This window comes from Martes martes, assembly GCF_963455335.1.
Source record: "Martes martes genome assembly, chromosome: 2".
Taxonomy (NCBI): Eukaryota; Metazoa; Chordata; class Mammalia; order Carnivora; family Mustelidae; genus Martes; species Martes martes.
The window spans coordinates 135362903-135376487 of record NC_137889.1 but is presented as its reverse complement, the minus strand read 5'-3'; the positions used below and the strand labels follow the sequence as shown (position 1 = coordinate 135376487).

Below are 13585 nucleotides of genomic sequence, written 5' to 3'. Positions count from 1 at the left end.
AGACTGGTACAAAATAAACGCTCAATAAATGTTATGAATTATCTATTTATTGAGAGCAAGAGAGAGCGAGTGCAGATGCGCACATGAGTTTGGGGGGTCGAGGGGAATGGGATGTGCATGGTACGCAGAGGGACAGGGAGAATCCCAAGCTGGCTCTACACCACTGGTCTGGATCTCAGGACCCTGAGCTCATGACCTGAGCCAAAATCAAGAGTCAGACGCACTGGGTGTGGTACATAAACAATGAATTTTGGAACACTGAAAAAAAAATTTTTTTTTAATTTAAAAAAAAAAAGAAAAAAAGAGTCAGATGCATAACCAACTGAGCCACCCAGGTACCCCTGGAATCATCTTTACTTTTAAAAGAAAAAAAGAGGGAATCGGTATATACATGACACATAATTATTTTACATCATGTACATTTTCTTTAGCTAACAATATCCTTAGTACAGAATGTTTAGTGCAGTTCAAAGCTCCTGAAAGTCAATACACAGAAGATAAAAACCACATGTAAGATAAAAATTCATTTAGCAAATAATTATTAAAATATCTTAATAGGGGTGCCTGGGTGGCTCAGTGGGTTAAAGCCTCTGTATTCGGCTCAGGTCATGATCCCAGGGTCTTGGGATCGAGCCCCGCATCGGGCTCTCTGCTCAGCAGGGAGCCTGCTTCCTCCTCTCTCTGCCTGCTTCTCTGCCTACTTGTGATCTCTGTCAAATAAATAAATAAAATCTTAAAAAAAAAAAAAATCTTAGTAATCAGGGTGTAGATGACTGAAATGGATTGTTTCCTGCATTCAAAAAATTTGAAGGCTAGTAAGGGCACAGGTAAGTAAACTATAGTTGGTTGTAAAAAATGCTATAAAGGGGGAAAATATGTAAATAATTCCACTCCCGTAATAGGTCCTTTTCACTTCAGATCTTGATTACTGCACAGTCACCGATCCTCCTACCTTCAGTCTCTCTACTTTTATTCTCTCCAGAGTAACCTTTCTTTAAAAAAAAAAAAAAATACATAAAATCAAAAGAAAATAATTCACTTCCCTTTCTAGAAACTTGTAGTGTTTCTCTCTTAGATCAGATTTAAACTTTTCAATCTACCAACTTTTATGCCAGGGATCCTCAACAGAGTCAGTTAAATACATAACGTCCAGGATGGCAATTTAACTGAAAAACATATTTAATACCATAAATTTTATTTGAAAAATCCTTGCTTTCACACTATAAATGACAAAGTAAAGCTTAACACAATCTTCTCATTTGGCTAGTACATGTTTTTAAAAGCCTAAGGCACCACCCTCCATAATCTGGCCCCCATCACCTTTATTTCAGGACTTTATCACCTCTCAAGCACTGCAACTATCTTTCAACTGCTTCTAAACGTCACCTCCTATAAATTTATACTTAAGGAGTTTAACATTGCTAAAAACTTAAAGAAACATATGTCCATCAAGAGGAACACAAATAAATACATACAGAACACTATGCAATCATTAAAAAGGATGAAAAAGTATCTACAACAGTCTTACTAATTAGTCCTTTGATTACCTTAGAGTTTCCGCTTACTCCCAACTCATTTCTGATTTATTAGATTAGTTATAATTTTTGAACAAGTGTAACGTTTTATGTAATATTCAAACATGTTCCTATTTATGCTTCCAATAAGTACCTTCTTTCACCAGACTATAAATCCCTCAACAGCAAAATCCCTAACTTTTCTTCAATTGTAGTTTACCAGAGGTCTGGTAAACACCTGAAATTCAAATGTCTCAGCACTAAAAATTGTGCCAGCTCACAAAATAGGTAAAGAAATATTGTTAAAAATGGTTTATAAAAAAAGTAACCTAATTTTAATAAAAATAATTTTTTAAAAAAACAACAAAAATATTAATTTTATGCAGGAAAAAAAAAAGAACCCACAATTTTTTCTCTATCTTCCTTCAAACATTTGCACTTGCTCCTAACTTCACACTTCTCTTAAAATTTACCTCGTATAATACCCTGGGATTATCAGAGACTATGTTAAATATCTACCTCATCATTAAATCCTCAAAACACCACAATGAGATAGATATGGTTATCCTCATTTCATACACTAGGAAACTAAGTCTTAAGATCACAAAAAGATGATGAGGTGAAATTCAAACCTAAGGGAAGCTTACTCCAAAGCCTGTGCTCTTCCTCAGTATACTATCTGCCTCTTTATTATTCTTATTGTGTATTTTTTTCTAAATTTATAATGATGATGAAATCTCCAGGGTGTTACTTTGTTTGTAATTATGGGAAGAGCTTTCGTAAATATGGTACCCCCATCTGTGGGGGATAGGTTTCAACACTCTCAAAAACTGCCTGAAACAATCAACAATACTGAAACCTATATACAGCTATGTTTTCTCCTTCACACACACCTATGATAAAACTTAATTTACAAATTAGGCATGGTAAGAGATTAACAATAACTAGAAACAAAATAGAACTATAACAATACACTGTAATAAAAGTTGTGTGAATGTGGTCTCTCTTTTAAATATTTTATTATACTGTACTCACCCTTTTCCTTGTGATGTGAGATGACAAAATGCCTACGTGATGAGATGAAGTGAAATGAATGATGCAGGCATTGTGATGTCGGGTAATACCACTACTGACCTGACAGTGCATCAGAAGGATCATGTGCTTCCAAATGGCAGGTGAGCTCAGGTAACTGAAACTGCAGAAAGTGAAACTGCGGATAAGGTGGGACTATGGTATTTTACAAGGTAAGTTCAATGTATCCGAATAGAAGTAATGTGAGAATAGGGGAGGTACACAAAAATGTTCCACAGTGACAGCCGTTACTCAATTTAAAACTCCGGAATTACACAGTAAGAGGAATCTAAGACTTCTGACTCCCAAATTGCTGTCTTAGCTTAAGACATCCCAAACCAATCCTTAAACATCTCAAAAAGGATACACACATGACTCTTCAAGTCATTTCTCAAACCTCTACGAACCAATTCATACGCTTCTTCCTTTTTCCCCAAACAGTTCAATGTTAATCCTTTCATAGCGAGGGTTTCTATTTTTTAAAAAAGAGAAAGAAGGAAAACGAAGAAAAAAGAAAGTAATTAAACATTAAAAATAATTAACAAAAAACAAATGTTACATTATCCTAAGAATTTAAACTTTCAAGAGGGTTACTTGGAAAAATTTCAGACTTCTAGAGAATTAAAACATTTTAAAATTTGACAAACCAAGAAGAAACACATTCTATAGTCTAGGCATCCCCAGAAATCTTTTCTAAATAAAAAGATACAAAAATGTATGAATATCTGGTAATTCCTATGCTAACAAGATACAATGACTCTATTATTGTTCTTCAAGGGAATTCCATGGGGTCACCTCATATAATTAATCACTACCTTAAAGCATGGAAAACTTTACCTTAAAACAGACTTTATTTCTGTGAACCTAAGTTACATTAAAATTAAATTCACTGTTCAATGGTTAAACCATTCACATAAATTATCTAACAGTTCTGACTTTCATAAATTTTTAAATGATTCTTTGGGATTACTACCAAACACACAACAAAGAAAATGTCAGGCACCTGTCATTCACAATCAAAAGATTAACAGAGTTCAGGGAAATACTAAGTTCTCAGAAAAGGAAAAGAAAAAAAGATTCCTAATTTTATAACGTGCATGTTATGAAGCATATAGGAATAAAAAATACTCATTATGATTTACTTAAATTTTAGGGCTAAAATTTATAATTTATAGAAGAATTAATTAAGAATAAAAAGTAAGGATTAAAAGAAAGGTATTACCCTGAGGACATTTATTAGAAAAATACAGTTAAGGAAATAGAAAAGAGAGGGGAAAATCAAGTACAAATCATTATAAATCATATAAAACTTTAAAGGAAAAGGAAGCAAACAAAATATATCTGGCAAGTAGCCAAACTAGCAAGGTAGCGAACAGTATAAAATAGTTCTTTGTTGTCAAATATGTAAAATCTATCCATACAAGTTTTACCAAACATCTTAAACGTGCCTTAATTAATGAAACCCTGTACTCGCTAGTGAGTCTAAGACAAACCATCATTTTACGTACTATTAAAATACTTTCAATTAGGGGCGCCTGGGTGGCTCAGTGGGTTAAAGCCTCTGCCTTCAGCTCAGGTCATGATCTCAGGGTCCTGGGATCGAGCCCCACATCGGGCTCTCTGCTCAGCAGGGAGCATGCTTCCTCCTCTCTCTCTGCCTGCCTCTCTGCCTACTTGTGATCTCTGTCTGTCAAATAAATAAATAAATAAATAAATCTTTAAAAAAAAAAAACTTTCAATTAAATTATGGCACTTCATACAACATACCATCACTCTTAACAGAAAAAAAATTTTTTGAAGGATTTATTTACTTATTTGACAGAAAAAGAGAGAACACACGAATGGGGGAGAGGCAAGCAGAGAAGAAGAAGTAGGCTCCCCTTGGAGCAGGGAATCCGACATGGGGCTCAATCCCACACCCTGGGATCATGACCTGAGCCGAAGGTCAAGGCTTAACTGACTGAGCCACCCAGGTGCCCCAATTTAGATGGTTTTATTCCCCCTGCTTTCCACCTCCAATTTTATTATTACAGTAAAAATACACAGGAGTAAAGAGAGCCAATAAGAACTATCGCTCTCTCCCTCTTCTTCAATACTAAAAGATTATCTAATTACTGAAGAGCCATGTTTCCTAACTACAAATCAGACTTGCGAAAGCTTAGCTTTCCTATGTGTCTTCACAAGTTCAGCCACATACTCTTACCCTACCAACATCTCACTGTCCAATCTTACCTTCACCTAGGCGAAAGGTATATGTAAATTTTCAGAACATTACTATATACAAATATGTCTTAAACATGACTGTCTTGAAAACCCAAGACACAATGCTGAATAAAAAGATGCTAGCTCATAAGCTAAGGACAAAATGGACACTTTCTGAGTATGCTTAATGTAAGACATCAAATTTCTCCAGTTCAACATAAGTTCTAAACCAAAATTGTCTAATATCTTAAATGAGCTTATTTATTAAATTTAAACATATCTGTCCCTATTAATTTCCTCTGTCTTTCCTACAGCACTAATCTTCAAAATGGGAATAAACCAGAAATCAAGTAGAATGTGTCACAGTTTTCTTGACATTAAATTCAAACTACAGTATTAAAACATCTTTACACAAGAGTTGGAGAAGGTCCATTCTGTCTGAAAAATAGGGCAGCTGAGATAGATAGGGTAAGCTTCACTCACCCAAGTAAGGGAAGCCAGACATGTTAGCAAACCTTTATTTACTTATACTTACTAGTATATGGTATTTATACTTACCTCCATGCTCTGCAAATTTGGGATTAGAAAGGATTTGTTTACAGAATTTCAACCCATTTCGATACTGTTTATGTTCATAACATCTCTGTCAAAACAAAAAAGAAAAAATTGGGTTCAGCAAGAAATGCAAACAATTTTAAATTCGATCCTAAAATTTTGATTGCTAAATGCAACAGAATGATCAAATGTTATTTCCATTTTCTCCTAAATCCCACTAAAATTCCAGTAAAAACAAACAAACAAACAAAAAAAAAAACCCAGAAGATTCAAATATAGAAAGTAAAAGCAAGACAGAGACAGAATACAGAGTAGGTAAAATAAGAAATCATTAGCTCACTCCAAAATGTCCAGCAAATGTTACAGAAAATGAAATCTGCAAGAAAATAAACGTATGGAAATTGTATTATAAAGTATTATTTTCTTCTTACTGAAGGAAAGAAATCTCTCAAGCCACAGGAACAAACAAGTACATGCAAAATAATGCAGAAGAAGAAAAAGATCTATATACCATGGCAGATCACAATGAAATTTCAAAGCCTTGGAAGTAAAGAAAAGGTCCTTAAAAACTTCCAGAGAGGGGAAAAAAGGCACATAAAAAGGATCTGTAATTAGAATGTCACTGAACTTTTATTCCAAAGTCATAATGCAATTCTGCTAAAAACGAGAAAACCTTCAAAATTCAGATTGAAATCAAGTTTTGACCTAGAATTCTAAAGCCAGCCAAATTATCAAGTATGTGAAAATGACACAGGCTTCTCGGAAAGTTAAAATTTTATCTCTATGCATTCTTTCTTATGAAGCTATTAAAAGGAATCAAAACAAACAAAAAAAGACAACATGGCACTTGGTAAGTAAATTTAATGCAGAAAAAAGAATAGAGAACAACCACTCCAAAATAAAAAAGGAAGCCAAAGGCCACCACAACACAGATTTCCAGTAAGGGCAAAATGGAACTCATAGATTTCATAATATGGAAATCATTATTCATAAGCAAATGACAGAAATTCAGACACATTTGAGAAAAATGAGCACTAGGTCTACAGAAAACCAGGCAACTAAATGAGACAAGTATTAACTCTAGGAGAAATAAAGGCTTGTGTAAGAAAGAAAAATACGGTCTTAGTGTAAAATGGAAGAGGGGGACATATTTTTTCATCATAAATGTTTTAATGCTATTTGACTTTCAGGTATCAATGTGTGGTTTCACTAATAATTACTATTTTTTAATGTTTGTGGTTTTTTAAAGTAGGCTCCATGCCCAACGTGAACCCCAGGGCAGAACCTATACTCACCACACTTAAATCAAGACCTGAGCCAAAAACAAGAGTCAGATGCTTAACTGACTGAGCCATCCAGGTGCCCCAATAATTATTTTTTAAACCATTCTACTTGTTACAGAGAAAAGCCTGCATCTTAAAGATATAATAATCTACGCCAGAACTCACTGTCATAAATTTAAGCAAATTTCACTCACAACTTTTAAAACAGTATCTTCAAAATCTGGGAGGGAGACTTAATGCAAATGATGACAAAAATCAAAGCAGAAAAAGAAGTGTAGAAAGAAAAAAAAATGTGTAGAAAGAAATCAACTGCTTAAGCTCAATGCTAGGGCCAACTACAGAATTGTTCTATAACCAAGTATGTACTCATCATCTCTACTTCGCTATTTCTCACCTCAAACTTAATATATTCAAAACACAACTGAACCTTCCTCCCAGAATCTCTTCTGCACCAAGTCTTCATCATCTCAGTAGATGCTTTGCCCTTAACTCACCCAACCAGATATGAAGGGGAAAAAAAAACCCAAAACCCTATTTATCTTGGGTGCTTTCTTTCACTCATACTTCCATCCTCTAGTACCACTAGAACTCTATAAGAGCTTCCTAATTCCCTACCCCCTCTCCCTACCATCAACTATACACTTGGGAGGCCTTATCTGGGGATAAGAGAGAAGGGAAAGCAGAAGTAGTAACTTAGGGCTATCATCAACCATATGTAGTCAAAGAAACATAACTAATTAAATTTCGTGTTCCTATTTACTAAGTAGAAAGCCCAATTATAGTATAAGTATATTCTTCTTATACTAATTATTTATAACCAACTATAATTTATATATATAATTTATAATTATAATAATAAATAATGTAAACACTAGTTAAAAGGGACACTCTTGATGTGTCAATGTTTTCCAGGAACTATATACATACAAAGACCAGTTTAAGGGCATTGTTCTTAAAATCTTCAATTACCTTTCTGAAAATTTATTTCTTTATATATATGTATGTATATGTGTGTATATATATTTTTTTAATTTTATCTAAGTAGGCTTCATGCCCGGTGTGGAGCCCAATATGGGACTTTAGATCAAGAGCTGATCAAGAGTGGGACACTTGGGCACCTGGGTGGCTCAGACAGTTAACCATCTGCCTTCAGCTCCAGTCATGATCCCAGGGTCCTGGGATCGAGTCCCGGGTTGGCCTCCCTGCTCAGCAGGGAGTCTGCTTCTCACTCCCCTTCTGCTTCCCCTACTTGTGCTCTCTCTGTCAAATAAATAAATAAAGAGTGACCAGAAAGCAGTAAGTTCAAGAATTTTCAGCGTTCACATGGTACTGAGAATTCCAAACAGCCAGAATGGAGTCTTCAATGAACACCTGCAGAATTCAGTAAATACTGCAAAAAGGTCTACTCAGCAGAAGACAAAAACTAACCCTAGAATAAGTGTACCCTAGATCCACTCTAAGCAGAGTCCTAGGCTGATATACAAGTACGCTCACTGTCTACTATTAACAAAGTTCAACACTCCTTAAAGACAGTTAAGTCATAGAAAACAATGTAGAATTCATAAATACCCAATAGTCAACAAAATATTATTAGATAAGCCAAGAAGCAAGAAAATATGATCCATAACCAGGAGAAATAAGAGAAATGATGAAATAATGAGGTCAAAATATCAAGACAAGTAGATGCTCAAGAGTTTAAGGAAAATATAAACATGAGAAAAGGGAAACAGAAAGTATAAAAAAGAACCAAACAGTGCTTCTAGAGGTGCAAAATATAATATTATACAATGAAAATTGTATAATATCAGATTAAAGGTACTGACATTGTAAAAGAAAAAACGAGTGAAAAGGAAGACACAGCAATAGAAACTACCCGAACTGAAGTATAGAGAAAAAAGATAGAAAAAGTAGATAAGCAGAGTCCCCATGCATCTGTTGCTAAAAACTGTTGAGTACCAAGTCTTAAATATGTAGGGTAAAACTTCATGAAGCCAAGCAACAACCCTTCTTTACAAAAGAAAAATTCTAAAAGCACCACAAATCTAAATGAAAAAGGTGTAACAATAAAGCTTCCATAAGAAACCATTTTTTAAATTTTTTTAAAGATTTTATTTATTTGACAGAGAGAGATCTCAAGTAGGCAGAAAAGCAGGCAGAGAAAGAGGGGGAAACAGGCTCCCCGCCGAGCAGAGAGCCCAATGCGGGGCTCAATCCTAAGACCCTAAGATCACAACCCGAGCTGAAGGCAGAGGCTTAAGAGACTGAGCCACCCAGATGCCCCAAAACCATTTTAAAATATCTTCATTATAGGTTGGGTTGACAGGCTCCTTTATCCCTTAAACAGGTGAGTTTAAATGTTTAACATAGTATTAATAAAATGCAAGCCAGGGACATGTGGGTGGCTCAGTCAGTTAAGCACCTGACTTCAGCTTGAGTCCTAGGATCAAGCCCCACACTGGGCTCCCTGCTCAGTGGAGAAGTTTGCCTCTCCCTCTCCATCTGCCTTTCCACCTGCTCATGCTCTTCCTGTTTCACAACAGATAAATAAAATCTTAAAAAAAAAAAAAAAAAGGGCAAACCAGAGAAGACATAAGCAATGCCCAAAAAAGATCCTATATCTAGAATATATAAAGAACTCCTTTAAGTTAGTATCAAATAGATAGCTCATTAAAAAATTGGTCAAAGGGGGTGCCTGGGTGGCTCAGTGGGTTAAAGCCTCTGCCTTCAGCTCAGGATGATCCCAGGGTCCTGGGATCGAGCCCTGCATCGGGCTCTCTGCTCAGCGGGGAGCCTGCTTTCCCCTCTCTCTGCCTGCCTCTCTGCCTACTTGTGATATCTCTGTCTGTAAAACAAATAAATAAAATCTTTTAAAAAAATTAAAAAAAAAATTGGTCAAGGAAGAGGGCCCGCGTGGCTCAGTCAGTTAAGTGTCTGCCTTCTGCTCAGATCATGATCTCAGGGTCCTGGGATCAAGCCATGCACTGGGCTCTCCACTCAGCAGGGAGTCTGCTTCTCCGCCTCCCTTTGTGCACTCTCTCTCTCATTCTTGCAAATAAATAAATAAAATCTTTTTTAAAAATTAAAAAAATTGGGAAGGGTCTTGAAAAAATGCACCCAAAAGAGGTTATACTAACAGCCCATAAGCGCATCAGAGGTGCTTAATTACATCAAAATAAACAAAAACATACATTCACCAAAAGACAGGAAAAATATGAACATTTATTAACAGCTGAGTTTACAAAAAAAATACGTGAAAGCAGGGCGCCTGGGTGGCTCAGTGGTTAAATGTCTGGCTTCGGCTTGGGTCATGATCCCAGGGTCCTGGGATCAAGCCCCACATCAGGCTCCCGGCTCAGTGGGAAGCCTGCTTCTCTCCCTCGCACTCCCCCTGCTTCTGTTCCCTCTCTAGCTGTGTCTCTCTCTGTCAAAAAAATTAATAAAATCTTAAAAAAAAAATACGTGAAAGCAACAAAAAATACCTAATAACCTACCTATATAACAGTAATAACTCAGCAAAAACTTACTATATTTTTAAATTTACTTTGGATTAAGAATTGCTTTTATGTGGGGCACCTGGGTGGTTCAGTGGGTTAAAGCCTCTGCCTTCGGCTCAGGTCATGATCCTAGGGCCCTGGGATCGAGCCCCACATCGCGCTCTCTGCTTAGCAGGGAGCCTGCCTCCCTGCCCCCCCACCTGCCTCTCTGCCTACTTGTGACCTCTGTCTGTCAGATAAATAAATAAATAAAATCTTAAAAAAAAAAAAAAAGTAATGGGCACTGTTATTTAAAAAAAAAAAAAAAAAAAAAAAGAATTGCTTTTATGGGGTGCCTGGGTGGCTCAGTAGAGGTTGAGCCTCTGCCTTCGGTTCAGGTCATGATCTCAGGGTCCTGGGATGGAGTTCCGCATCAGGCACTCTGCTTGGCGGGGAGCCTGCTTCCCCCCACCCTCTGCCTGCCTCTCTGCCTACTTATGATCTCTGTCAAATAAATAAATAAAATCTTTAAAAAAAATTGCCTTTATGCCTAAGGCTTAAATTTACCAAAGCCAATACAATAAATATGGTACTAAAGGTCTTCTCTGGCAAAGTAAACAAATCATATAAAGTGTGGCCACTATGTCATAATCCTAGAACTAAATTTGTAGGTAATTTTTACAGACTAGTAACATTATGAATAGAAAAATTTACTTCAAGGAATTAGTCAAACTGTAAGGAGCTACCTATAGAATCAAATAGCTCTGGCTTTAACACTGACTTCAGACAAACTAGTTACTTAGTCTTAAGTACTTTGCTGAGTATCAGAAAGAATCCTTAAATCCTGAAGAAAACTTGCCAGGAAAAAACATGTAAAACAGTACTAACAGCTAATACTTACTGCACATTTACTGAATGCCATGTACTGTGCTAAATGCCTTACAGGGAAAACTTGTTTACTCTCACAATGTTATGAAGTAAGTATTCTTTTTATCCTCATTTTAGATGAGATATCTGAGGTCCAGGGAGATTACATCATTTGGCCAAGGTCACACAGCTACAAAATGATTGAAAAAAAGATTTAAACCAGACAATCTGGATTCAGAGCCATTACACCTAGCCATTATAACTGCCTTTCTACTACAGCTGAGTAGTGTAGCACAGACCAAAATAACAACAAACAACAACAACAACAAAAAAACAAGAAAAAATAGAAAACGTTCTTAAAAAAAGAAAACCTCTAACACAAGAAATAGAATGCTACTGTAGAAAGCAGACAGGCAAGAAAGCAAGCAAGCAAGCTAGCTAGCTATATCCCATTACAGAGGGAATTGCTATTAACATTCTGATTTTTTAATAAGGTTTTAGTTCAAAAACTATAGAACAGCCCACTGTCCCATAGTATAAATGTGAACCTGTATAAATATAATTGATAACAAGCATATAAAAATTATAGACATTTATATTCCCTTTTTTAAGAGAATTTTATTTATTTGACAGAGAGATCACAAGTAGGCGGGGGGGGGGGGGTGGAGAGGGAAGGAAGCAGGCTCCCCGCTGAGCGGAGAGCCTGATTCGGGGCTCAATCCCAGGACCCTGAGTTCATGACCTGAGCCAAAGGCAGAGGCCTAAACCACTGAGCCACCCAGGCACCCCTAGACATTTATATTCTTACTTGATATGCACAATGTGACCTTGTTTTGTATAGCTGAACTTAAAATACTTGGGATTCCAGTTGCTTTTTTCTTGGTCTTACTGAAAGTACCTTACATTGTTTACAGCACCACATTTTTCAAAGGGATTGCACACTAACTTCTCATTTACTCTTCATGATACTCCTGTAAACTAGGAATAAAAGGGTTAATCCTTATTGTACAAGTAAGATTTAGAAAACAAACAATTTAGCTAGAGAGTGGCAAAATAATTTAGACTACATCCTAGGCCCTCTGAGGCCCAGATGAAAGTGCTTTCCATCATATGTAGAAATTTTATAAAATTTTATTAACATAAATGTTATTAAAGGCTATAGTTTTTTTGCGGGGGTGGGGTACACTTTGGTACCTCAGATGGTTAAACGTCTGACTCTTGATTTTGGCTCAGGTCATGATCTCAAGGTCCTAAGATCAAGCCCCACATTGGGCTCTACACTGGATGTGGAGCCCAGTTGGATTCCCTCTCTCCCTCTCTCCCCAAACCCTGACCCCTACCTGCATTCCCTCTTTAAAAAAAAAAAAAAAGGAAGAAAGAAAGAAAGAAAAAAGCCTATAGTTCTGAGGTGCCTGCTGGCTCTATCAGTAGAACATGTGACTCACTCAATCTCAGGGTCATGAGTTCAAGTGCCATGTTGGGAATGGAGCCTACTTTAAAAAAAAATAAAAATTTTAGAAGCTGGGGTGCCTGGATGGCTTAATCGTTAAGCGTCTGCTTCGGCTCAGGTCATGATCCCAGGGTCCTGGGACAGAACCCAAGTCAGGCTCTCATCTCAGCAGAGGAGTCTACTTCTCCCTCTGCCTCTCATGCTTGTGCTCGCTCTCTGTCAAATAAATAAAATCTTTAAAATTTTTTAAAAAGCCTATAATCTTTTAATAGACCTTCTAATCAAATCCAAACATTATCTCTCTTTTTTTTTTTAAAGATTTATTTTAGATGGAGAGGCGCATGGAGGAAGAGAATCTCAAGCAGAATCCCCTTTGAGTGCAGAGCCCAACTTGGGCTCGATCTCAGGACCCTGAGATCTTAGCTGAAATCAACAATCAGAGGTTTAACTGACTAAGCCACCCAGGCGCCCCTCACCTTGTTTCTTTTCTTATTATTATAGTCAAATAAAAGGGCAATAGAAGTGCCAAAGTAAGGTGAGAAAAATGAACACACATAGTATAATTAACTGGATAATTCCTCCGAATAATTCAGTTTACCAAATGAAAATTAAAAAACAAACTCCACTTTCTTTAAATGTGGTAATACTAAAATACCTAGCTTTTTATTTTATCACATTTTAAACCAATAATTAAGTTTCAATTCCTAATGATTATGTTCTCAATTAATGAAATCTGGCAGTCTTCCATTTTAAAATTATACACAATGCCACTAAACCAATGACTGCTGTCAATGTGACCTGTAAAAATTATTCAAAATGGCATACTCCTCCAAAAAACTGCTAAGAATTCATCTCTATATACTTAAGAATCAGTGTGTATTTAAGAGATATGGATCCCAGTCTCTTTTTCGCCTAAAAGCACTACTTCTACAACAGGTCACTCTTTACAAATGAAAGTAGTATTCCTAGTTTAATAGAAAAGCAATAGCAAATATAAAATATATAAAAAGTCCTTTTTTGAACCATTCAAAAAGAGGAGATGTACAAAATGAAAAAAATCTGCTTATTTTTCAAAATCCTATGTAACACTAACACTAAATTAATTCTACAGAACTATATAAAAGACAGGCATCATGACAAGATTCTTTTTTGTTTTTTAATGATTTTATT

General features: G+C 36.1%; 1 protein-coding gene across 2 annotated transcripts in view; it reads right to left on the bottom strand.

Moving 5' to 3' along the window:
• The window catches only part of NAA15 (N-alpha-acetyltransferase 15, NatA auxiliary subunit), an 83243-nt gene that overhangs the window by 44532 nt on the left and 25126 nt on the right, over positions 1-13585 (bottom strand). For both annotated transcript variants that reach the window (XM_080796494.1, XM_080796495.1), the window contains exons 2-3: positions 5346-5430; positions 2953-3057 (exon numbers count right to left, since the gene is read on the bottom strand). In XM_080796494.1, coding sequence (XP_080652620.1) covers positions 2953-3057; positions 5346-5430 — 190 coding nt within the window. The remainder of the gene's footprint in view (positions 1-2952; positions 3058-5345; positions 5431-13585) is intronic.